General features: G+C 59.0%; 1 protein-coding gene across 3 annotated transcripts; it reads right to left on the bottom strand.

Annotated features, from left to right (window-relative positions):
* Window positions 1-1,124: 1,124 nt before the first annotated feature.
* On the bottom strand, window positions 1,125-24,102 carry TTF1 (transcription termination factor 1). 3 transcript variants are annotated; one of them, XM_045846296.1, is made up of 11 exons: window positions 24,037-24,102; window positions 18,973-19,974; window positions 17,144-17,388; window positions 16,214-16,399; window positions 15,289-15,367; window positions 12,200-12,330; window positions 10,435-10,669; window positions 8,320-8,409; window positions 7,238-7,303; window positions 3,889-3,974; window positions 1,125-3,038 (listed from the first exon to the last, which is right to left on the bottom strand). In XM_045846296.1, the coding sequence occupies exons 2-11, from the start codon at window positions 19,965-19,967 to the stop codon at window positions 2,857-2,859; spliced, it is 2,295 nt and encodes a 764-aa protein (XP_045702252.1). In that variant the 5' UTR covers window positions 19,968-19,974; window positions 24,037-24,102; the 3' UTR covers window positions 1,125-2,856. The 3 variants fall into 3 exon arrangements, 2 of the variants coding, with proteins under 2 accessions (XP_045702252.1, XP_045702253.1); XM_045846297.1 differs by lacking the exon at window positions 24,037-24,102 and adding an exon at window positions 22,746-22,821; XR_006786536.1 differs by lacking the exons at window positions 1,125-3,038; window positions 3,889-3,974 and having other exon boundaries at window positions 10,442-10,669.
* Between the last annotated feature and the right edge of the window lie 1,034 nt (window positions 24,103-25,136).

The following is a 25,136-nucleotide window of genomic DNA, read 5'->3' on the forward strand; positions in this document are numbered from 1 at the left end:
GTAAGTGAAAATAAACAGCTGAAAACATGCTTATTGAAAAGTGTAAAATAGGGGGAGGGGAGTGGGATGTGTTAGAGGGTATGGGGGGTGGATGGTAATTAAAAAAACACAATGAAAAAGAACAGTGTAAAATGACCAAGAACTGGGCCAAGAACTCCAGCAGGGCACCGTCAAGTCTGCTGGCAAACACCTGGGCTCGTCCTTGGTCTTGTTTCTTGAGACAGGCGTTCTCTCTCTCTGTCCTTGTTCACTTCCTGAGCCTCCGCTTCCTCCTCCTCCCGGGTGCCCCCTCTGCCCTTCCTGCTCCAGCTGGGACCCAGGGCTGTCCGTCCCCCGGCGCCACGCCCCTCCTCACGGAGCGAACCAATCGGTCTCTTCTGTCCGTCCTCTTCGAAGCACAGACTGGGGATGCACCTCGCAGTCTGCACGTCCCAACCCCCACCCACAGTTCCCTTCCCGCCCTCCCCCACAGGCATTCCACGTGCCAGCCCGCCCTTCCGAGTTCCTGCGTTTGTGTGCTGTACATCTCCCCACCCCCGGGGGCAGGCACACGGGAGAGAGAGGAGAAAGTGATACAAATCCAACTTCTACAAAGCGCGCACGTTTACTGGGTGAAGTTCACAGCATGGGTACATGCAGATGACTCACTGTCGTCCTCTACATTTGCGGTGTGCACGGGACCCCGATTTCCTCCCCGGGGAACGGACCCTCTCAGCCATTCGGGGGATGCTGGGCTACATCCTGGCTCCAGGCGCACGCCCAGTGTGGCTGCAGCCAGCCCTGTCTTCCTGGCTACAGTGAGAGGTCAGAGTTGGGCACAAGCTTCAATCTGGGCATGAGGAGCCAAACCCGGAGCTTAAGTCAGAACAACAGGAAGAGACCCTTTCCTTCCTCTGGGTGGGTATCGGGGCTGCAGAGACTGGGGCTGTGTGAAGGGGGCCCTGTGTGGCCCGGAGAGGAGGTGGGGTCCGGAGAAGGCCCTCCCCCGGGATGTTCAGTCGTGACCTTGCGGGCCCCTCAGATGTCGGTTGGAGTTTTTGGCCTTTGTAACGCACACACGCGCTCTAACCTGTAAACGCATAAGCCCACCGCCCAGAGAAATAAAACATCACCAACATCTCGGGTTCGATGCTTCCCACATATTTTAATATACCGATATACACACATTTCATTTTCTTATTTTACAAAATTGAGAAAATATATAAACTCTTCTGAAATATCTCAGTTGACAATACTGTTCACCTCTTTTTGTGTTAACCAAATCTGTCAGCATTTAACATTATTGCATAATATTCCATTCTAGGAATATACTGTTACTTAACAAGTTTCCTATTAAGAAACATTTACATTTTTTGTCTGTTTTTCACATGGTAAAGGTGCCATTCTCATATACTGGTTCTAGTACTTCATTAGGTTCTGGAGGTGAAACTCCTGGATCACAGAATACGTACATTCTCAAAGGTCCGCGGCATCTCACCAGACTGTTTGCCAAAGGAACACACAATTCACATCCCCATGCGCACGGAGGCTGGCGTGTTTGAGAGAGGAGTGACAGAAGGCAAAACGCTTTCTAAAAAGAAAACACTTTTGCTCACTGAGTATTTATTGAGTGCCTGCATTTGCACAGTGCTGTTTGGGGTTCTGGGGAGAGTCTGGGGACCCGGGACCCTGAGGCTGGTTTGTCTGTGTTCTCCCTTCCTCAGCCATGGCCGGTTTGGGAAAATGTCTAGCTTTGTAGAGAGTTAACCAACGTCACAGTGTGATGTAACTCAAGTGATGATGGGGAGAACACTTGGGGGACATTGGGGCTGCACCCTGGCGCAGACAGGGGCGTCACTGTGCACGGGACGTGGCTTACCCCCACTGTCCCTCCTGTACACTCGCTGCCTCGTGCCGCTGCGGCGAGGAGCCTGGAACGCGGCTTCCCTGCCCAGCTGGGTCCTGCTCAGGGGCTGCCCATGGGAGACACATGTTCTGGCTGAGGCGGCGTGGCGGAGAAGGACCGAGAAGGGACAGAGCGGCATGAACTCCAGGCAGCCCAGAGTTCCCGGGGGAGCACCCGCCGGCGCCCGGACCCCACAGGAGTCCCTCCCTGCCTGCAGCACCTGAAGTGTGTTGCTTTCCTGACCGACAGGGGAGCCCTTGCGACTCCCGGGGGCCCGAGGGTGCACGAGACCCGCACCGCAGCTTCCCCGTCTAAGAGCCAGTTTCTCTGGAAGAATGGAAGACGGTGCGGGCTTCTCCCCCGCGGGCGGCCTCCAGGCGGGTTCCAAGACTGGCTCGGAGAGGGCGTCCTGTGAGAAGAGCTCACCCACTTGCCCACCGGGAGGCTGCCCGGGCAGACGAGCTGCACGGGCGCCACTCGGGCAGGAACTGAAAGCAGCCGAGGAAACGCCGCGCCCACCACTTCCCGCTGACGCTCACCTACACGTGGTCGCCGAGAGCCAGAGCGCGGCCTCAGCAGCGGGGCGGGGCCGGAAGCGCAACGGGCGAGCCCCCGGAGCTGGGGCGCTCTCACCGTGCTGGGACGCGCACAGCGGCCCCCTGGCAAGGAAGTGTTTACAGGACGCGGCCACCCTCCGTTGCTAGGGGACTTGGGGTTCTGTGGTTCCAGAAGCAGCGTCAGCTGCCGTCGTTGTCAACGTGACCGGAGTGTGAAATCAACGCCCGTGCTCCTCTTCCTTTCCAGGCAAACTTGAACCTGGTGACGTCCGTTCCCAAAGCTCCACAACCCCCGCTGTCGCGTCTGCGCCCTCTGTGTCTTCTCAAACTGCCCACACTGGGAACAGCTTCGCTGGCACACGTAAGCAAACACGACCAAGCGCAGAGAGAGGGCGAGAAGCGCCCGGCACCCCCTTAGCTCCCCCCAGCTCCATCCTCCCCGTCGCTGTCCTCGTCACAGCGGAAGATGTCTTGGAACAGGAAGACCTGCTTCGGTGCCGCGGGGGTCTGCAGCTCCCGGCCTCTCTCCTCCATCTTCTTCTCCAGCTTCTCCTTGAGCAGGGGCAGGCTCGTCTCATACAGGTAGTCTATGATCTCTGAAGGAAAGAGTTAACTCTGAAGCGATTTGCACAAAGCCTCGCCCCAAGGTCAAGGGGCAGCGGGCAGGACGGATGGCCCTGCCCGGGGCTGGGAATTCACATGCAGGCCCTTGTTCTCACCGGCCGGCTTACAGCTGCTCACTGCGTCCGCTCCGGGGTCCTCTGAGGCAGGCACTGCAGCTCACCCACTTTCCAGAAGGGGAACCCGAGGCCCCCCGACACACTATGACACGCGCCCAAGTTACGGAGTGGTGGGGCAAGGCCGGGATTCACAGCCGGGCAGGGGTGTCTGCGGCACGCCGGCGGTGCTTGATCGCGCACCATGGGGCCGGGGGCCCGCACACTGGTGCTGGGCAGACACCGGAGACGCTCCCGCGAGCCCGTGAGAGGGAGCCGAGCCCCCGCAGCCGGCCTGCAGACGAGCACTGAGCGTCGGGCAGGAGGCCCGCTATGTATATTTTTAGCAGCTTCCCCACGTGGCTCGGGTGACCCGAGCTTGGGAGTCACCTATCTAAACCACCACACGTGGCCACAGAGAAGGAACCGGGCACCTGTTTTCCCTGGAAGTGTGTGTGCACATGCGCACAGGATGGCAACCTAGAAGCACTCGCGGTCGGACACGAGTGCCTGCTGTGCCCAAGCACCCGGCGACCAACTTTCACACGCACGTGACCTGGTGTGCTGCCTTGGGACGTCCTGTCGGGCAGGGACGACCATGTGCCAGCTGTCACGGTTTTACAACGGGGGAAGGGAGGCGCTCAGGAGGGAGGCCACTCGCCCAAGGCCACCACCAGCTCGGGGCACCACGCACTGTGCTCTAAACGTCTCAGACGCTGAGGATACTGACCTGGGAAGGTCTTCTTCTGCCAGAGGGGAACACAGGTGGCCTTCAGCTTGTAAAACTTACTTTGCACGTAAGACGGAGGAACGTCCCTTCAGGAAGGAAAAGGTGGAAACGGTGTCAGTTCCACGCCCGATCAGTACGGCACTGACAGGGACACTGATGACTGAGTGAGGTCTGCGGACCCAAGTAGCTTTCCTCACCCTGACCCGTGGCATTGCCACGGCCACAAGTGCAAAGAAATAACACACACACGGCAGCTGTTGGCCATGCAGCTAAAACACACAGGAGGAGGGGGAAGGCAGCACAACGAGGCGGGCGGGCGGGCTCCGCTCCCACAGGAGGGACCCAACCAGAGGCGAGGAAGAGGACGCCTAACACGGCCCACACGGCCCACACAGCCCGTGCGCGCTCCCACGCTCGTCCAGGGCGTGGCCCTGCCCGAAGCCCCTCCCGGGCGGCAGCAAAGTTGCCGCACGACCACTCTACCAGGGTCACTGTTCTTCGCCCCCACTGTAGAGATGGGGACACTGAGGCAGAGAGAAGTCGTCCCAGACCTCACAGCTAACGAGGGGCACAGCTGGGACAACAGGGCAATTCGGATCCAAATTCCACCCTCGTCCCCATCACACCCAGGACACACATGTCTTTGTTGCCATTCAGAGGCAGGTGTCCCCGATGTTTTATTTTGCAAAATCAAAAAGAAAAAAGCAGATGCTGATGATGTTTTGGTGACTCAAACACATTTTCACTTCACAGTAACTAAGACTGAAACAACCAATTCTTATCTTTTTTTAAAGTGAAAATCCCTAACTCCACTTCCTGGACACTTCTCAGTCACAGTCACAGTGACTGTTTGTCTCAGCGGTTAACTGGCAGCCAGAGGGACTAGTGCAGACGATTCTGTCTGTGACGTACGCGCAGAGGCAAACGGTGGCTGGGGCCCTTAGCCCCTGTGTCCCCACCGGCCTGCGTCACCTCCCCAGGTCCTCACTCGGTCCTAGTGAGCCATCGCGTGGGTGAGGAAACCGAGACAAGTTGGGGGACAGCCTGGCCGAGGGCAGCTACACAACGAGGGCCGGGACCCGGCACCAGGTCGCCTGACTGCACAGCCCAAGTTCCAGGCCACCGCGCCGCCCCACCTGCCGGGCGTGACGTTCTGCAGACCCAGGCCAGGCTTTGAGAAGTGACAATAACTGGTCTGCACATTGTTAAACCGAGTAGCTATCACCTCTCATTAGGCCAAGATGCCACCTTTAAACCCCACCTAACTAAGTCACAAGGGAGGTCTGAAGCAGCCGAAGACATGGGACTTTTAGTTTAATTACTTCTCCCTGTTTTGACTCATTATTAAAGCTTTGAGATTGTGCTGTTTCAAACAGTATTTGACTAGATGCCATAATCTCCATTTTACAGCTTCGAGATTTATAAGTCTCAAGTAAACCAATCCATTTTTAAAATATATGTACACCTCTTGCTTAAAATCATAAAAAATGCAATGTAAGGAATCACGTGATCAGAAGCAGTGTGACAAAATATACAGAAACTCACTGGAGAAATCAGAGTTTACACGGTGGTTTGTTAAGATAGAGGGAGGGCTCTGTGGACACCGCCCTCAGTCGGGAGCTGGCGGGGTGCGGAGCGGGCTCCCCTTCCTTCTGCGCACCCGACACCAGCACCTCTCAGGGACCCACCCGCGGGGAACGAGCAAAGGGCAGGGCCTGGAACGGCAGGCGCGTGTCTGTGACCCCCTGCAGGGCCTGTCCTGGACAGATTCCAGTTCTCCCAGTTAAATTAAAAAGACTCTCTCCTGGCCACACCCCAAGGTTAGGCCGCTGCCCCCCGAACTGGTCGCTCCCTTCCTGCGGGATCAGTGACAAGTTCACCCAGGGCCACGCTCCTGCAGGTCAGCCAGGCGGCTCCTGTCCACCTCCCAAACCCGAGGCCAAACACCCCTCCACACCCCCACCTCCCAAACCCAGCTGCACCCGCACCCCGCAATTTTCAACAGTCTGCCCTGCTCAGAGGGACTGTGCCTTGCAGGCCAGCCGTCCTTCTCGGGCCCAGCCGGCCAGCCCGACGGGGAGAGGGGCGGCCGCTGTCCTGGTCGCAGGACTGGCTGGAAACGCGGGGGCTGCAGCCGAGAAGGCGCCCCTCGAGGGCAAACGGAGAGGCTCCTAAGCACAGGGAGGCCCCTCACGCCCGAGACGCCTCGGACGCGATGCAAGGACTACCTGCCGAGGGGAGCGGGCCGCGCAGAGCCACAGGGCCCGCCTGTGCTCTCAAAACAGCCCCCCGCGGCCCTCTCGCCACCCGGAGGGAACTCACTGAGAGCAGCTGCGCAGAGGACACAGGTGCCAGCAGAGCCTGGGGCCAGAATCAGCGCCTCCCGGGGGGACGGGACGAGCGGCGGGCACCCGCCGTGTCCCTGCTGCAAGCACAAAGCCCCGCTTGAGTCGGGAGCAGCCCTGGAACACTCCACCCGCCCTGGGGGGGGCGGGCGGCGCCCGAGGGGGCTGTGCCACGGCACAGGCCGCCTGTGCTCCTCCAGCGCCCCCGTGCCAGCAGACACCACAGCGCACTCCGCAGACTGCAGGGCACGAGGAAAGGGCACCACGCCACGCGTGACCCTGGACTGCACCTCAGGTCAGGGGAAGTACTGTAAAGGGCATCCTGGGGACACTCGGCGACATCCCAGTGTGGGCTGGGCTTACAGAGTTGTGTCAGAACCGTCAAACTTCCTCAGGACGGCAACCGGGGAGTGACACCCTCGTTCAGGGCCGCCATGCACCGCCGGCTGTCAGACGGTGAAGGGGACACTTCCCTCCGGGGGGGGGGGGGGGGCGGGAGAGGGGCGGGGCGGGAACGTGGCGGCGTGGGCTTCTCCGTGCGAGTCTCATAACCCAGTAGCTCTCTGAGGCTCCCAGGGGCTTCGTGCACATTCCACTCCCTCCTGCTGGTGTCCGGGTGGGGGTCCCGCACACACACACACACACACACACACACACAGACACTCGCTCCTGCTGGTGTCCGCGGTGGGGTCCCGCACACACACACACGCACAGACACTCGCTCCTGCTGGTGTCCGGGGTGGGGGTCCCGCACACACACACACAGACATTCGCTCCTGCTGGTGTCCGGGGTGGGGTCCTGCACACACACACACACACACACACACACAGACACCCCCTCCTGCTGGTGTCCGCGGTGGGGTCCTGCACACACACAGACAGACACGAACGTGATTTCCAGACAAGGTCCGTGGGCAGCGAGGGCCCTCGAAACCTGAGAGGCAGTCGTTTCTTAACAGTCCTGTTACTTTTCCAGCAGCTTCACCACAAACAAATGGTCTTACCCGATGGCGCTGGCAAGATCTTCCCAGTCTATTTCATTAGCGTCTTCCACGTTTATTTCATACAGTCTACGAGAAAACATGAAAATTATGTCTTCCAGCAAAAGTCAGCACGCTGGACACCTTCAGGGACTTAGACAATTCAGAGCCAAAGGCACCACTGGGTCGCTGGTGCCAGCCCCCCGGTACACGGGCCCAGTGGCCAGGGTCACTGAGTCAGTGGGCTACAAGCCAAAAGGCCCCCCTCCCCGAGCCCTCCGCACCCCCGCCAAACCACGCTGCTGTCTCACGGTGAAAACACGACTTCACCACTCAGTGCAGACACGCGGGAACAGTGTGTGTGCTCAGCACCACGTCAGAGACGAGTGTTGTGGCCTTGACGTTCACTCACTCACTGACACCGCCCCGAGGAGGTCGGGGACTGTCCCCACTCCATAGATGAGGCGGCAGGGCTGGGGGCCCCCCGAGTCACTTGGGGAACGTTTTGTGACCAGCAGGTGGTGACGACCCTGGACTGGAGAGGCCCTGCCCAGCCCCACGTGTCCCTGCCGCCTCTCTGGGGGGGCAACGGGAGGCGCCCCAACACCATCAGGGCCGAGTTCAGGACAGAGCAAGGAGAAGGCGGGGTGGCCAGGCCCAGAGCACCCCCCGCTCTTTGCAGCCTCCCCTTTGCCGTGAGCCCAGGCCCCCCGGACCCATGGGCTTCCTGAACCAGACCCACGCCGCCCCCTCCTTCAGGACAGGGCCCCCAGGCGGACCCAGAGGCCACGCCCCAGCGGCCCCAATGAGCCGGAGCCGGCCGGGGAGCAGCGGGCTTGCCCGGACCGTCGCGGCGCGGTGCACTGTGCACATATCACTGCGTGCCCTCCCCGCAAACTCCACGAGGCAGCTGCTGTCACCGTCACGCTCGTCCCAGATGGACACACCAAGACCCAGAGAGGCAGCGACACGTCCAGGGTCACACGTGGAGAGGGTGCTGGAACAGGGGTCCGAACCGGGGCGACCCCGCCGCACGCTGTGCTGTGCGAGCCGCCGCGTGGCCCGAGGGAGACCCAGGGCAGCGGCGCCGCGCGGCGCGTCCGCACCTCTCGATCAGGTTGACCTTGGCCTGCAGCGCGTTGACTCCCCGGTAGACGTCCCGACCGTTGGTCATCCTCTTGGTCAGGATCTCCGTCCTGCGTGGGGACGAGGAAAGGCACAGCTGGAGTTCAGGGCCCACGTGCCCGGTGTCTTCCCTGTCTGCACCGCCCTCTCTCTCGGAACCGCTCTCTAGCGCCTGCGACTCAGCGCCGCTGGCGTTCCCCACCGCCCACCACGCCCCTCTTCCCAAATCCAGTGGGAACAACGGACAAGTGAAACGACAGAGAGGGTGTTGCCGAAACTGGGCGACGCGCACGAGGGCCCTCACGTGTGTGTCACAGAATCTCTGCAACGAGCCGTTTTAAAAAGGGGGGAGCAGCCGCCGCAGCCCGCGAGCAGGTGCTGAAGGAGGCTGTAAGCTCAGTTTAGTTCTCCCTGTTTGTAAGACACAGGGCCCTGGCTGGGGCGGCTCACTCGGCTGGAGTGTCATCCTGCGAACCAAAGGGTCGAGGGTTCGATGCCCAGACAGGGCACGTGCCTGGGTTGTGGGCTCAGCCCCCAGTTGGGGCGTGTACTTGGGGCTACTGATCGATGTTTCTCTCTCACATCGATGTGTTTCCCTATCTTCCTTCCTTCTCCTCTATAAAAAACCCCAAAAACCCTGAAACAAACGAAACAGACTGACGTTGCTCTTACTGCCGCGACCAGCTGCCGCAACACTGAGCCCGACAAATTCAGCAAAGCGACCTCTAAGCGGTTTGCTGGGTCCTCCAGCGCCCACCGCTACGGGCTGGAGGAAGGGGGGTGACTGAGTCTCCTGATGAGAGCAGCAGCCCCATGTAAAATAGTCCACAAGTCCTTGTCTGGCCCTGGCTGGCCAGGCTCCGTGGACTGAGCGCCAGTCTGTGAACTGAAAGGTCACAGGTTCCATTCGATTCCCAGTCAGGGCACACGCCTGGGCTGCGGGCCAGGTTCCCAGTAGGGGCGCTCGAGAGGCAACCCCACACTGATGTTTCTCTCCCTCCCTTCCCCTCTCTCTGAAAATATAACCCCTTAAAAAAAAGTCCTTGTCTTCACAGCAAAGCCTGCCACGACGTGACGAATGGGTCACTAGCCGACACAGCTTCCTCCTTTCCCGACAAGGGAGAGCCGTGACGCTCACGGGGCCCTGGCATTGCCGGTCTCGCCAACCGACAGCCGTCCATGCTCACTGGTTGGACACGCGTCACGTGAGGTCACTGCAATGTGACATGAAGTAAACACAGTGTTCTACCTTTCCTTCACAAGTGTCCTCCTTTTCTCTTCGAGTAAAAAGCAAGCCTTGAACCTTATTTAGTTACGTGGACTCTGAAGGTGACCTCCCCCCCTTAATGCTCCTTCCTTCAGTCTGAACTGCAGCGGTGGGCGGGGCCCTGGTTCCTCTGCCTCACACCCTCCCCCCAACCACTGTCTGCTCCCCGGAGTTCACTTCCCCGACCGAAGTCTTGGTGAAAACAAACGACTCTACGAAGGAATGCAAGGCACGTAAACAGCAAACAGTGTCATCCGGGGGTTCGCCCTCTGCGTGACACACGCCAACTCGGGACGTCATTCGCATGGATGGTCAAGGGGCCGGGCTTCCTGTGCGTGAGGCGGCCCCAAGCTGCAGGGCCCCCGCGTCCAGGACCAGCTCGTCCAGGAGCAGCCCGGAGACCCCCGGGCCGGGCGAGGCCGCGCGAGGCACAGGCCGCGCAGCGAGGCCGGCGGACAACACTGCCGGGTGGCGGGCGCACCTGCAGAGGGTCAGGGAGGATGTGTGGGGCCCTCACTGGGAAGGCCCCGGGGGCGGGGAGGCGGGCCTGGCACTGACCCTGCCTCTGTGACTTCTCTCCCGCACCCGGGCCTGTGGGGGGCCCTGCAGGCGTCGGCGCGGTCAGGGGCTGACTCCACTCAGGCACTGACACCGAGGGGGCTGAGGCGGCACGGAGGAAATGGCAGTCCTCGCCCGGACGTGGCCGGCTTCCCATGCCGCAGCCCCCGGACGTCACCAGCAACCTCACCCACCCGCACTCTGTGGAAACTGTGCAGAGGGAGGGGACAACAGCCCGTCAAAAATTTGCATAAGAAGCCTTAAAACTTACCACTTACTTTTACACTGCATCCAATTCCTGGTCTCTACTTTCGCCTCGACTTCCACCCAAGATATGCCCTTGTAGAGTTTCTCCCGGACAATCGACAGGCAGCCTTCGGGGTTTTCCTGCAGCTTAGAATCTACCTCTTTTAGGTCCTGGGGAGACATTTTCTTCAGAATCACTTCCTCCACAGCCTTGATTAGCTTCTGGGTTTCCGTCTTACTCCAGGCGCCGTGGTTCCTTTCTGTGGGTGTGAAAGGGCAGTCTCAGGGCTGCTAGTCTGTTCTCTTTCCAACACAATGCTGGAAAGGAAGTGATGATGACAGGTACACGCCATCACACATCTGCCCAAACCCACAGAGTGCACGCCACCAAGGTGACCCCGGTGGCCGCTGTGGGGTGGGGGGAGGGGGGCACATATCTGTGAAGCCTCACGGACTGTAACAGACATGCCCCCTGGGGGGCCAACAGCGGGGGCGGGCGGCTGCGCAAGGCACATGGGAAATCTTGGTACCTTCCTCTCAAGTACACAGTGAACCCACAACGGCTCTGAAAACAAGAAGTCTGAAAAAGGAAGAAAATCTGACCCTTTTCAGAGACAGCGGCAGCGGCCTGACACACAGACCGCGAAAGCACTCGGGGCTGCAGGTCCCCTTGAGAGCCAGCGCCAGGAGAGCCTGCTTAGCGCAGGGAGGGTCTTTTGTGTGATGCCAGAAAAGCTGCTCTTCCCGTGTCTGCGAGTAACGTCTCCTGCACGGGCTCTGAGGTTCCCCACGTTTAACGGGACAACTGTAACCAGATGAGTGTCCGTCACGTGCCGACCTCTCCCCGGGAGCCCCAGGGCCAGACGGATGGCTGGGGTGGCAACAGCACAAAGGCCCCCGAGAGCCTCCGGGGCCCGTCGCCCGGGCGGGGAGTCCAGCGGCCCTGCTCGCCGCCGTGTCCAGATATCGGTCACGCTGGGGAGGAGGCCGAGACCCGCCGCCCACAGACACCTTTGGTTCAGCCCACCAGTGCTGTTGTTACTTCTCCCTGATGGTAATCTGGATGGATATTTAAAAGTCCAGAGAGTTCCAAGGGGAAAAAAGACGCCTAGGTTTCACACGATATAAAAAACCCAGACTTTTACTTTACTTCTTGGAAACGAGACTGGGGCACACGGAGTCTCCTCCTGGCATCTGTGGCTGCATTCGGTGGCGCAAAAGGCCTGGTCCCCAGCTCAGGTCAGGGCTGACCACGCACTGGCCACACGGACGCCCGGGGCTCCACCTGCCCGTGTGGCGGGCGCATGGCAGCCCTCGCTTCCAGTGACCCTGACTGAAGTCTTCTTAAAGCAGCTGGGGGTTTTTTCACAAGCAGAATACGACCAAGGACGCTTTTGCCGAAGGCCGGGGAAGAGACAGGAGGCGACGACCACTGGTCCTGAGGACAACCCCTGCCCAGCAGGCCCGAACAGCCCCCCAACCCCCTTTGCCCCCTCAGGACGGGACCTCTCCCCGCCCAGCCTCCCCTGCCTGCCAGCTCCCTCGGAACCAGCCCGCGTGGTGGGTGCAGCTGCACTGAAAGCTGCCAAAGGGAGCAGCGGGAGCCATCCGTGAAGAAGGGGCGGGGCTCCGCGAACGCACGGAACGGAGCGCCACTGGAGGCCGGCTCACAGGCAACGGCCGCAACGAGTCCGCGCGCTGGGTCACAGCGGCCAACGGCCTGCCGGGCTCGCCCCTTCGCCCCTTCGCCCATGGGCTCCCCCAGGCAGGCGCTGGAGACCACCACTCACCGCTGCTGATCTGGGAGTACTTCAGGGCGACAGAGAGGCTGCTTCGGGACACCAGGTCCCCGATCTTCTTCCAGTCGTTGCCGTGCAGGGAGTGGTATATCTTTAGCTTCTTGGTGTCCTCTTTGCTGTACCTGCGAGGAAGGGAACCCGCGACAGTTTGTTTTCAGTTTTAATTTCTCTTGCAGTTAGGGAAAATTCACAGAACGCAGGTGGCCAGGTTTAAAGCGCACGACTCGGTGGCATTTAGCGCGCTCACGACGTTGTGCGACAGACACCTCCACCTGGTTCTTCAGCTTTGTTTCTTTTAAAGATTTTACTATTTGCAGAGAGAAGGAAAGGGAGAAAGAGGGAAACATCAGCTGGCTGCCTCTCACATCCCTCCAACCGGGGACCTGGCCCACAACCCAGGCACATGCCCTGACTGGGAATCGAACCAGCGACCATTTGGTTTGCAGGCCGGTGCTCAGCCCACTGAGCCACACCAGCCAGGGCAAGTTCTTAAGCTTCTTAATCACTGCCCCCCCATTACCAACGGGACATCTTGTTCTCATTAAGCAATCCTTCCCAATTAATGATCAGTTGTTAAAGGAGAAAAAATACCCTGACTGTGGCCTGCGAAGACACCCGCGGCCTGCCACAACGTGGAACGGACTACGAGATCAAACACCGCTGTCCCTGCAGAGTCCACTGCGGTCCTGGGAAGGCTGGGTGGGGCGGGCTGACCAACCGCCAGAGCTCGGGTCGCTTCCTGCCCTGGCATCTTGACTGTGGTCAGCCCGGAAACCAGGCCCCGCTGTACCAGGCCAGAGGCCCAGCTGGTGCACAGCACCCAAACACTGGGACCAGGGTATTCCCCATCCAAACCCTACAGGCCCCCCATTTCACACACCACACAACACAAACTTCTCGATGTGCCCCCAGAGCCCGCTGCTCCCTGCTGCTCAGCCCTGGGCCCCGCGAGGCCGCCCTCATCTGCCAGGGTGGCTCCCATGGAGTCTGATACAGAAACTCTCTGACCCCCTGACCCCCTGAGCCCGAGGCCCCGGCATCCTCCTCAGAGAGCCCGGCCTCTCCCTGCACCGGCCATGACCGGCGGCTCCGCACTGAGGGGCTCCCTGCTCACCCGCCTCTTCTCCAGGCCTCTGCTGGCTGACAGAGACCTGATGTGAGCTGTGTACGTTTAAAATTTCCTAACGGTCGTACAGAAATGAATTGTATCTCGTCTTAATGAATTATTTTTTAACTCAACCCAACATGTTAAAACCGCAGGCTTTCCAACATGCCATCGGCACCCACGAGGACTGAGCTGGTTCACACGCTCTTCCTCACCCCGAGCCTCCCACCCCCGGGTGCTCCTGCTCTCCCAGCACGTCCCCGCCCGGAGCAAGGACACCCCCGTGCTCCGCGGCTACGTGAGGCTGGTGGTCCCCGGGATGCTCCGCTCGCTCTGGAGGGCAAGGCCCACAGGGGCAGGAGCCCTGCGCCAGTTCCGCACGCAGACACGCTACTAAAGGAAGGGACAAAAACCAGTCCCCGTGGAAGAAGTGAAGGAGAAGCCTGGTTCTGACTGCTGCGGCCAGGGCCGGGGCCGGGTCTGTGTCATTACTACGGGTGCTCAGGAGAGGCCCTGGGAAAACCCTCGCCACCTCTGGTGACGGAGAGCAGCCAGCCTTCGGGCCAGAGGGCTCAGCACGCTCGGAAACCCCCCTCCCCTTGCAGAGGGCAGGGAGTGGAGGCCCGGGACCCTGCGCCTTTAAGAGCTGCGCTTTCCAGCAGTTTCCTTCTGGAGGCCAGCAGGGCGTCCCTGAGGCTGACCAGCTGAAAGGCACCCTGGCAGCAGCAGGAAAGGACGGCAGAGAGACACGAGGGCGCAGAAAGGAGGGGACAGAAAGGAGGGGACGGGGTGCTGCCTCCCGAGGCCCCGCAGAGCCTTCAAATAATCCTCGGATTCCGGACTTCCTGCCTTTTTCCCGTTAAGAATTCCTGAAGCTGGAAAAGTATTCTAAGAATGAATGGTGAACGCAACACACATACTACGGCACAAGCAAGCGAATGAACTTCGTTGTCAGAACGACAGCCTTTCACTCCCCCGAAAACCTCACTCCCACGCTGCTGCCGCCACAGGCGGAGAGACGTCCCCTCAGCTGCCACCGCTCACGCCCCAAAAGCGTGCGTCTGAGCCCCGTTCCCACTGTGCCCTCACAGTGGCTGCCCACAAGTCCGTCCTCACCCGCCTCCAACGGGGCTTGGGAGGACGGGTCGGGCAGGCACCGGTCTGCGTGGGCAGCCTTCCCTCCCCTGAAGATTTATTTCTTTTCGGTAAAAGCTTAATAAAAGAAACCAACGTCATGCCCACGTTGGAAGCTCTGCGGCTGCGCGTGCCCCGGTGCAGAGTCACGGGGCTGGGGGAACTCCTCGGTCCTGCGGGGACGGGTCCCTCGGCTGCCCAGAGACAGTCCCATTGCCGTGTGCTGGCCGCTGCTCTCCGGCTCGTCCCTTCATCCCCGAGCAGAGGGGGCACCCACAGCCCACTCCCCACCTGTGCCCGTTTTATTCGGAACGTTGGAAGCAAACTCCAGTTGGGTATTTGATTTGGGGAAAAAGCGCAGGAGAGAACGGGCATCAGCACCTAAGCGCTCAGGGGCACTGAACCGACCGCTGACTCCCACAGAAGGGACCCCGGCTGCCCCGCGCCTCCGCCTGCGCGGTCACGGAGAGCCAGGGAGCCGGCCCCAGGCCCCATGCAGCGTCACTGGGCGGGGACGTCCGGGCTCACAGGGAGTGCACAGGCTCAGTGAGGTGCACACTCGCCGAGCACAGTGACGGGGGCAGAGCGCACTGAGAGCTGAAAGGACAGTGTAAGGAAACAGCTGAGGACTGGGGGGGGGGGGGGCACAAAGGTCGGAGAGGAGGCACCAAAAGGGGCCTAGAAGACAGCGCCTGGTGACAGGCACGCCCCCGGCTCCACACACACACCGCTGCCACGGCCCTTTCACCCCCCATCCGTGTGGGCGACGCTCTGGTTCATGGGGTCCACGGGGCCCAACACGCAACGCAACGCCTGCCGAGCTGCGGGACGGAGTTCTCACCTGCCCTTGTAATTGTTGACGTCGAACATCTTCTTCGCCCGGTAGTACACGAGTTTCCAGGGCCGCGCGATGCCCTTACCTGCCGGAGGAAGGGGGGCGGTCAGCAGGGCGCACAGCGTGGCAGGGAGCGGCCGCCGCTGCGAAGGGGCCCAGCAGGGCCCTTTCCGCGACGCCACCCACCCCGGCCCCGGGCTCCTTGGAGGCCTGGGAGAACTGGGCGCTTTGTACGCAGAGGCCCCAGCTTCCGGTCGCCTCAGGTCACAGAGAAGACCCTTCCAAAGGCAGCGCATGCAGAGGAAGGACAGCTGAAGTGAGGGACCACGCAACAGCCCGCCGTGAGAGAAACCACCTTCCCAAACGGACAGGCTGGCCTCGCAACCCCCACCCCGCAGGCGACACACGCCCTCCGCAGGGCTGGTGCTGCCTTTCCTGGGTGCGTCCCCGGGAAAGCCTCTCGGATGAACTGCTGTTCATTCAAGAACGCTTTTCCCGGTCCAGTCCTGGGTTGCTTCGCACCCCTCACTTTCCGAGCGTCACCTCTAGGAGGGGCCCCAGCCGCCCGGCACGCACTGGGCCGCGCCTGAAACTCCCAGGAGCCCCTGCTGCACGGGAGGGCGTGCTTCGGGCAGCAAAGGGAAGACAGCCGCCCCGGGGAGCAGGGAGAGCGGCCTAAACCTCAGTTACTACCGAGGAGGAGAGCTGGGAGCTGGGGCCTCGTTCTTCCTGAAGTCGGTCAAGCACCACAGCTGGGAGGCACGAACACACGCCTAACCGTCCAACACAGGCTGCCGCCGAGAACCCTGTTCCCACGGCGTCATTAACACGCGCTGCCCGGGCCAGGCGCCGCGCCACACAGGCACCACGGGCGGTCATCCGTGGGGGAGGACAGTCGTGGTGGGTCGAAGAGGGGCGGTTGTGCACTCACCGATGTGCAGGCGGAAGGCGTGTTTTCTCTTCAAGTCGGTGATCACGGCTTTCTCCTCCGGGTACCTGTCCGTGTACAGCAGCTTGTCCGCACTCTCAATTCCCGACAGGGCCAGAAACTCCTGCACGTTTTTCTCTAACTGCTTGTTTTCCTTCACAGAAAACTTGCCGAACCTAATGGCGACACCTAGGAGTTGGGGCGGGAGGAAGAGGGTGTCGTCAGGAACGAGTAAGAGCCAGCCTGGCTGGTGTGTGTCAGCAGCGGCAGGCAGTGCAGGGCCCAGCTTGCGTCCACCTGGGAGCTGCCCGCCCGTGCGCTGGCCGCTCAGCGCCCCGTCCCCATCCCGCAGGAGGGCTCGGCTTCCCCTCCGAGTCCGAGCCTCGCTCCTCTCCCCAGCTCTTCCCTGCCCATCCCGTTCCACCAAGCGACCTTTCCTGGCTCACTCACCTGCCTTTAAAACAGTCCCGAGGCACACCGGCCAGGGCTAACCTGTCTATTTTTCAAAGGAAATCTCTTCGACATGATGAAGTCCCCAAGGCAAAAGCCTCCTTTTCCCTCCCGGTGATTGGTGATTGTGCGTATCCTTCCCAGGCCTCCGCCCACTAACCTCCCCCTCCCCCACGAGGCCCACCTGGCCCCTGTGGCCCCGGGCCGCCCGCCTCCACACCAGAGGCTGGGCAAAGAACAGGACACCAGCTCGGAGAGTAACTCTGGAGGGGTGATTATTACAGAAGTCTGCCCTTGGCACCTATGAAATTTGATTTACCAAGGTAACCCCAATAAATTCAATTAAGAGCCCCAATTCTGGCTGGAGGGAGAGCCGAAAGCAGTGAAAGGACAGATCGCGTGAGCCTGTAAATCCGAGCCGTTCACAAAAGAACGTCGGGCCTCCAGCAACGCCCCGCAGACCCCGCGGTCCCTCCGGCTCACCCTGCGCCTTGAACTCCTTAAACCGCCCCAGGTCGTCGCGGTACATGCGCTTAATCGTGGTGGCGGCCCTGTCCCCGATGCGGGGGATGAACTCGCGGAGCTGCCGCACGGCGGCGTCCAGGTCCACGTCCACGTCCACGTCCACGTCAGCTGCGTCCGAGTCTCTCGAGTCTTCAGACAAACACGGCGCCTCGGAGTCTTTCGCCGATGATTCCAAGCCGCTGTCTTTATCGGCAGGTCCTGACCTGGGGAGGGGGGGCGGGCGGGGAGCGGACCGATCAGCCCCGAGGGAACACGGCCCTCACAGCTGTGAATGTCTTCTCCCGGCACGACTCACTCCGGGGGGGTGGGGGGGGGGACGACACACGACCCAGGCTCGAGAGGGAACTGCTGCCCTGGGCACCCCTCCAGGGCCGCCCGCAGGGAGACCGGCAGCCCAGGCCCTGTCTCTTATTTGACCGTTTCTCAGCTGTCCCTGTTTCGGATGCGGACTTCCTGGTCGGCCACGCCCTCCTCTGCCTCCGCGGCGCCCCAGACACCTCGCCTGACCCTGCCAGCGAGGCAGGCCTTATAACGATCGCTAATCAGTTCAATCAGTATCCAGGGCTTCCGTGGTTACTGTTATTTTTTTAATAACAAGTAATTTTTTAATAACAAGTAAAAACTTACTTTTTTAATAAATAAGTAAGTAAAAGAGTTCACTTACTTATTTTTAGAGAGAGGGGAAGAGAGGGAGAAAAAGAGGAGACAAACATTGATGTCGGTGGCCTCTTGCACGCCCCCAACCGGGGACCTGGCCTGTAACCCGGGCACGTGCCCTGACTGGGAACTGAACCAGCGACCCCTGGGTTGGTCTGCGGTACGATGCCCATCCCACTGAGCCACATCAGTCACGGATGGTTACGGTTATTTTTGCTGTGGTCAGTAGTGGCCACATTTCCCCTTTGCCTGGTTGTCTGTGTATCTATCACCAACACACCCCCAACTCTCTGCCAGATGTTCACATCTCTCCATACGTTCACCTGTGTCAACGAACTGCTCAGACAGGAAACTGGGAAAAAAAAAAGAACTGTGTGCACCTGTCCAAGCAAAGGGTCCGTGGTTTTCAGAGCGCCCGCAGCGCAGTGTGAGTCAAGCGCCCCAGGCCTAGGGCATTCCCGCCTCACAGTCCGCGTTCTGGGGCCGCCCAGGCGGGACTGCAGGGAGGACGCCGTGGGCGGGGCCACCGTTACCACGGAGGCGGGGCGGGCGGGGCCCTCTCTCATTCAACTGCTAGACCGAGCTGTGTTAAGCCAGGACAATCTAACACAGGCGAGAAAGCCACTGAGTAAAAATGGGGGGGGATCTGTCTCAAGTCCCAGGAACTAAGAAAAAACAAACAAATAAAAAACCCTACCTCCCTGCATTTATGCAGCAGATGCTACACTTACATAATAATTACATATAAAATGCTGAAATTTCTTTCCTTAGTGAGAACCCCCATGCGAGCTTTGCCCTGGTGGGTAGCATTCTCAGGTGCCCACCCCTTTCTTCCACCCAGACGCACACGGACAGACAGGGTAATGCTGGGGGCACGGGGGGGTCTCAAAAAGCCTGCTGGATTTCGCCACAGAGCCCCAGGGCTGGGAGAGCGCTCCCGGCACACCTGAGGGGCTGCCCACGCGTGCACAGGGGAAGGACCCTGCCTGCCGAGGGCGGGCTTAAACGCGCACACTGCCCTGGCCTCCCTCCAGGGCCTCTGCCATCTGCTGCAGACGCGCCGATCAGAGGCCCGGGCACAACCCCCACAGAGGACGGACACCTCAGAGGGCAGGACGGTCCCGCGTTACCTCTGCGCCTCCCCCGAGCGCGCCTGCGTCTGCTCCTCTGGCGGCCGGGCTGCCGCGCCGTCCTCAGCCAAGGAGCCGCGACCTTCCGGTGGATCGGGGGGCACGTCCGGGCGCTCACAGCTCACGGGGCGGCCCGAACAACCGCCGCCCGGCGAGGGGGCACTGTCGCCAGCAGACCTTCGCCTCCTTTTCCTGGCCCTTTTCTTTAACTTTCGGGGTTCCCCCCTGCCTTCCGAAGCGCCTGCGTCGTGGGCCGCTTGCCGGCCCTCGGAGCCCCCGGTCTCAGGACGCTCGGACTCCTGGCTGTGGGAAGTCTCCCTCTTTCTTTTCTTGGACTTCCTTTCTCGGGCGGCCCCCAGCGGTGGCGCGCCCGGGCCTTCGCTGGGCACGGGAAGCAGGGGACGGGGCTGCGGCTGCGGCTGAGGCAGGCCGGCGCTGGCGCCACGGCCCCCTTGCCCAGCATCATCATCATCATCGCAGGACGCAGCTTCCTTCCGGCGCTTCTTTTCCTTCCTGACCTCATGATGTGCTTCTTCCGGCTCGTTTCCACGTCGCTTGGCAACTGCGTGCCGTGGCCGGGCTCCGGGCTCCTTGGCCGATGCCCGCTCCTTGCTCACGTCAATGTAGACGATGTCGACGTCCTTCCTAACACCCTTCGGCGTGTCCTCAATGTTTTCTTTATCCACCATGACGTACACGATGCCCGCGTCGCCCTGCGCCCCCGATGACCTCCCCTTTTTCCTCTTTTTGGCTGTGGGAGAGGCCTTTTCAGTCCCATCACTGGGTTCCGATTGTTCTCGAGGAGAAGCGGGAAACTGGCGATCTTTTCTCTTGTGCTTACTCTTCGTTCTGTGAGGCTGTTCACTCTCCAAGGCGGGGTCTCTGAAGTTCTCATGGACACGCATCCGACGTCTTTCCTTCTCCACAGAATACGTTTCCGTTTTCTTGTCAAAAACTGGAGTGCGGACTTCCAGTCTGCTCAACGTGCCTTCCATTTTATTCCTAGAGGGAAACCCGACAACAGTGGTTAATTTTGCAAAGCATTTTAAACATCAGCCTCCGGAGAAAAACAAATCACGGGAAACGAAACTGTATGACAAACGGCCAGCAGGAGTCACGAGTGTACAACTCACACCATTCTAAGTGTGCGGGGGGCTCCCGGTAACTGCTCTGCCCACTCCCACTGCCTGTCCGATGGAGAGACGGCGAGGACACAGGGAACCCCAGGGCCAGCTCGGCCAGCCCCCGCCCCCACAGCCTCTCCTTCACCTCTCCTCCCAACTCGGGGCTCCAGCCACACGTCCCCTTTTCTGGTCCCCTAGACGTGCCACAACCCTTTCCTTGGCTCAGGGTCTGACAGCATCCGACTCCCTGCGCCCAGGACACTCCCGGCCGCCTCCCGCCTCCCTGCCTCCATCCATCCTTCAGAGTGTGGCTGGAATGTCACTGCCTCAAGAAAGCTTCCCCTGGTTAAAAGAATGTATCCATTATGACACCGTGTATGTATTAAGTGTAAAGTCTGCAAACACTTTTATGGGTCTTTTCTCAGTGGATACATACCAGGAAAACTATGAACATGGGGATTATAACTGGCAAACTCAGGGATTAGGGACGCGTCTAGAGCCCGTTTCTTTCACATCTGTAATCTTTTATTTCTTAATCGGGACAACAAGGACAGGGGTGTTCTGTTTTTATCTACACTCATTTGAATACCCAAAATAAAAAGTGAGGGGCAGAACAAGGGTATAGATTGCTTTCATTTATGTTTAAAAACCAGTGATTCAAGGCTATAACTACCTAAGTATCTACCAAAAAAAAAAAAAAAGCAAAGGAAAGAAAGACTCCCCTGATTCCTTGGGCTTGGCCCATTCCCTAAACGCTTTGCTGATTTCATAGCAAACTGTACTTTACTTTTGTAGCACTTAGTCCAACTGTACCTTAAAAAATAGTTATTTCATTAGCCATTTAATGCTCCTCTGCTAAAAAAAAAAAAAAAGGAAATTCCAAGGAGGAGGGTGGTTTGCCCGTGTCTCCACCACCAAGAAGCCACGCCCCAAAACCCCGTCTCACGTCGGAGTGCGAGGACCTGCCAGCGCCTTCACAGAGGGGACGTCAGGGACTCGCTGACCTCAGTCCGAAGGTCACCTCTGCGAGACAGGGACTGGGCGGGCCCTGTTCGTGTCCAACAGAGAGTCAAAGCTCTGCAGTGAGTTGGGATGAAATTTAACAAGGCACCAATGTCAACACTCATGGAGAGCACGTGCATTTTGGAGTTGACGTACACTAACAGAAACGAACTTGACAAAAGAGATGGTTAATGGTATGCTTTTACAAACATGTCTCATAACTCTCCTTTCTCTGCGTTCCTTCTGTGTTTCAGCTTTTAGGATTCTATGTCTCTTTCGACTAGTTAATGCATTTATGTAGCTCAAACACCATCCCCTGGCCCTACCTCTCCCTTGCTCACACAGAAGGCAGCACTGACACATTCTGGTCTGCATCCCACTATTTTTCATGTAACCGTGGGTCCTGGAGATGCACCCCCACTCCTTCAAGTCCAAATGGCCAGCCCATTCTCCACAGAGGCACCTAACTTCTCCTGGGTAGTGAAGACGCCATGTGGCAGAGGGAGGGGGACCGTGCACCGACATGTGGACTTGCACCACCAGCCCAGACCCCCAGCCTCAGGGTCTCCCCCTCATGGAGACACCCAGAGCGCTGGGTGAGGCCTTCCTCCCTGCTGCCACACAGAGACGACGGAAACCCGCCTCTCTGAGGTCCCAGCTCGCGGCAGGGTGAGCGTCGCAGGCTGACTCCCTGCTCGGAGAGAGGGTTTACCTGCCTCACCCAGGGACAGGCAAAGGGAGCTTACAGTTGTGAGTCCGAGGGACACTTTATAACTCCCGTAGCATTATTCTCCGTATGAACAACTGTAACCCTGCTTTGGCCCGCCCTTCTAAGCTTCCATAGCCCAGCACCTAGCAGAGTGCCTGGCTCATAGCAGGAGCTCAAAAAATACCTATTTTGGAATGAATGAATGCTCCTCGTTTGGGTGCCCTGGAGAAAACTCACAACTGGGCAGACGGGCGCCATCTATCTGGGACCTGCACACTGCCCAGCCGTCCAACTGTGTCCGTCTGGATCCACGCTGCACGGATTCCGTGCAGGCTCGGGGCACCACTGGCCCCGAGAGGCTGCCGAGCACCGGAAGTGTGGCTGGGCCACACTGCGCTCGAAGTGTCACACACACGCCAGACCCCAAGACTTAGAACGAAGACACTAAAATGTCTCAGTCGTAATTCTTGCATGTTACTTTCCTGTTGAAATAGCAATTTGAATATTGTTTGTTAAAACATTCCTAACTCCACTTTTTCATGTTTTTCTTATTATTGCTACTAGTCATAACATTAAATTATGTACATAGCTTGCATGCTATTTTGGGGGGCAGCCCTGCTCGAGACAGCTCACTTGCCCACTCTTTTTGAAATAATTATTTAAAATCTCCTTGACTCTCAACAGACTTCTAAATTCCAGTCTTCCCTCCCACTTCCAGCCAACTGACTTGCCCATGACCTCCCTCACATGCACACACACGAGACAGGGAATTTCCCTCCAAGTGCAACATGCCTGCGTGCACCCATCCCCTCCTTTCTTTCCCTCTTGCTGCAACAAAGGAGGGGACTCTCCTCCTGCCAAAGGCCACTCCTGCCCATGCGTGCTGGAGACCAGCTTCCTCCTGCCTCTCAGAGACCCCGACCCATCAGGTGACCCACCTCTCTTTCGGGTCTCTAGCCTCTTCCTCTGCACAGGCTCCCTGCTAGCAGCACCCCCTCGACCTCTAGACTCTTCTGAATGAAACAAAACAAAACAAATAACAAGGATGCAGCCATCCTCAAACTCTAAAGTCCCATCCAGCTTTTCTTTCCTTCCCCGACACAGCAAACTTCCTTGAGAGAAACCGCCCTCTCCAGTCCATCCACTTCTCAGCCCGCAGGCAGCTTCCGCCCTCATTACTGCCCCGAGCCTGCTCCAGGTGCTCTGCTCCAGGTGCGGTGCCTGCGACCATCGGCACTTCATTCCCTTTCCCCGCCCACTTTTCAGGACCTCTTTGTAACATTTAACAGATGATCCCATCAAACATCTTACTTTCCATCTGTTTCTTTCTTTTTTTTAAATACCTAAGCTTCTCCTTCCGGTTTCTTGAGTTCGACACAAACTTTTAAATATGTGGTCACTTCCTACTATAAACATTTTACGGTTTCTCCATTACTCTCAAGATAACGTGTCCCCAAAACTGTGCAATTACCATGCCCTTCACGACCGGTCTGGTCCACGCCTGCCTCTGCAGGTCTCCTTTCCCTCCGGGTTCCAGACACCCTGCCTTCAGGTCCTAGAACACACCATGACCCTTTTCATCCTCAGGGGCTTTGCAAAAGCCGCTCACTCTCGCAGCAATGCGTTTCCTCCGTGCTACCTTTCTGAGCTGAGACTGGTCTAAGTTTGAAAGTCAAGTCAAGAAAGCCTCTCTGATCGCCTCCCTGGGTCCCTGCGGCGTTTCCCAACAATCCAGCTGCTTCCCTATTGCACGTGGCTCAGCTGTGCCACGATCGGTCCCCTGAGGGCTGAGATTTAGTCTGGCTCCCAGATAGCTCGATGCCTCTGGAATGAATGAATATGCATTTATCTCCACTTCTGAGGAACACGCCGCTTCCCGCCCGGCACGACCGCGCCAAGCCAGGCCCTGGACTCTGCACCACTTGCGGGGCGCCAAAGAGGCCCTGTGGCGCTCCGGGGTGGGCGTTCCGGGGCCGGCGTTCCGGGGCCGGGAGGGGAGGAACTACCCCGAGGGCCGCCTCTCCGTCCCCTTCCGCCCGTAGACCCGACCTCGGTCCCGGTGCGGAGGGGACTGGAGCGGCGGCCCAGCAAACGGCGCCACCCCCATCCCTGGAGACCTCAGGCCAGAGGCGCGTCTTCCGGAGAAAGAAGACCACAATTACCACCGCTCCATTTATATAAGCGCATCTAAAAAACACCCGGAACAACAAACCGGCGCTTTCGACCTACCGTCCGAAGGAGTCACTACCTTTCCTACACTTCGGAAGTCCTGCCGCGGCGGAAAGCGGAAGTAGCCATGCGTCACTTCTGGTCCGCCCTCAGCATTCCGCTGCCATGGTAACATGGCTGCAGCTGGGACTGGGACAGCTGCGTGAATTCCGCCCGTTTTGTTCCTGGGGTGGTTGCGGGTGGAGGGAGTTAGAGCGGAATCCTAATACTAAGAAAGTGGGACCGGATTCCACGGACTTGCTAATTCGTGCATGCACCCCATTTCTTCAACAGCTTCTGCTGAGCCCCATTCTTAGTCCAGGAGTAAGGGCCCTAACCTGAGGAAGACCGGCAAACAAATCCACCAAGACCTCGTCGGATTACGCTATAAGGAAAATGAAACAGAGTGACGTGGCGGACAGTGAGCGCTACTTGAGACGCAAGGGAAGGCTGGGTTCTAAACGGAAAGAGTGCGCCCACATCTGGACGGAAGAGTGTTCCAGGCTGGAAGTAAATACAAGCGCCCCGCCCTCGGCTGCTGCTGGAGCTGCGAGAAGGCCAGGGCAGCTGGGACACACAGAATCGAGGGCAGCGCGGCAGGCGATGACGTCAGCGGCAGGCGGGGAATAGCCCGCGCAGGGTCCGCAGGGTCCGATACGCAGGCAGCCGAGATGAGGCGGAAAGAGCCTCTGAGATCTTTCCAGTCCTCCCATTTAGACCTAGTCCTGAAGAAACTTAGCTGCGATTAAAAGTAAAACTTTAACCAGGCCTTCCTGTTGGGGAGGGGGGACCAAAACCCTGGAATTTTATTTATAAAAAATTGCATATTTATTCTTGCATGTTTAAACTTAAGTCACCTTCAAAGTACTCCCCATCTGACACGCCACAGCTGTTGAGATGTTTTTCCCACTGCTCAAAACAGCCTTTTAGTGCTTCTGCTGTTTTTTGTTTCACCTCTTTCACATCAGCAAAATGTTTCCCTTTGAGAACTTTTTCATCTAGGAAACAAAAAGAGTCATCCAGGAGGGTGGGGCACCAGGGTCATGCCGTTTTTGGTCAAAAACTGCTGACACTCAGTGCGGAGGTGTGGGCAGGTGCACTGGTAAATCACTCATGGAATG

Source organism: Phyllostomus hastatus, unplaced genomic scaffold, assembly GCF_019186645.2.
Source record: "Phyllostomus hastatus isolate PE091 unplaced genomic scaffold, TTU_PhHast_1.1 phas_contig_495, whole genome shotgun sequence".
NCBI lineage: Eukaryota > Metazoa > Chordata > Mammalia > Chiroptera > Phyllostomidae > Phyllostomus > Phyllostomus hastatus.

Excerpts from the sequence above, each read along its gene's own strand:
- TTF1 (XM_045846296.1), bottom strand. The coding sequence starts at position 19,967 with ATGGAAGGCACGTTGAGCAGACTGGAAGTCCGCACTCCAGTTTTTGAC. Across the intron at positions 7,304-8,319 it reads AAGGTCAACCTGATCGAGAG|ACTGTATGAAATAAACGTGG; the intron begins GTGCGGACGCGC and ends GTTTTCTCGTAG. Across the intron at positions 3,039-3,888 it reads GCAGAAGAAGACCTTCCCAG|AGATCATAGACTACCTGTAT; the intron begins GTCAGTATCCTC and ends TCTTTCCTTCAG.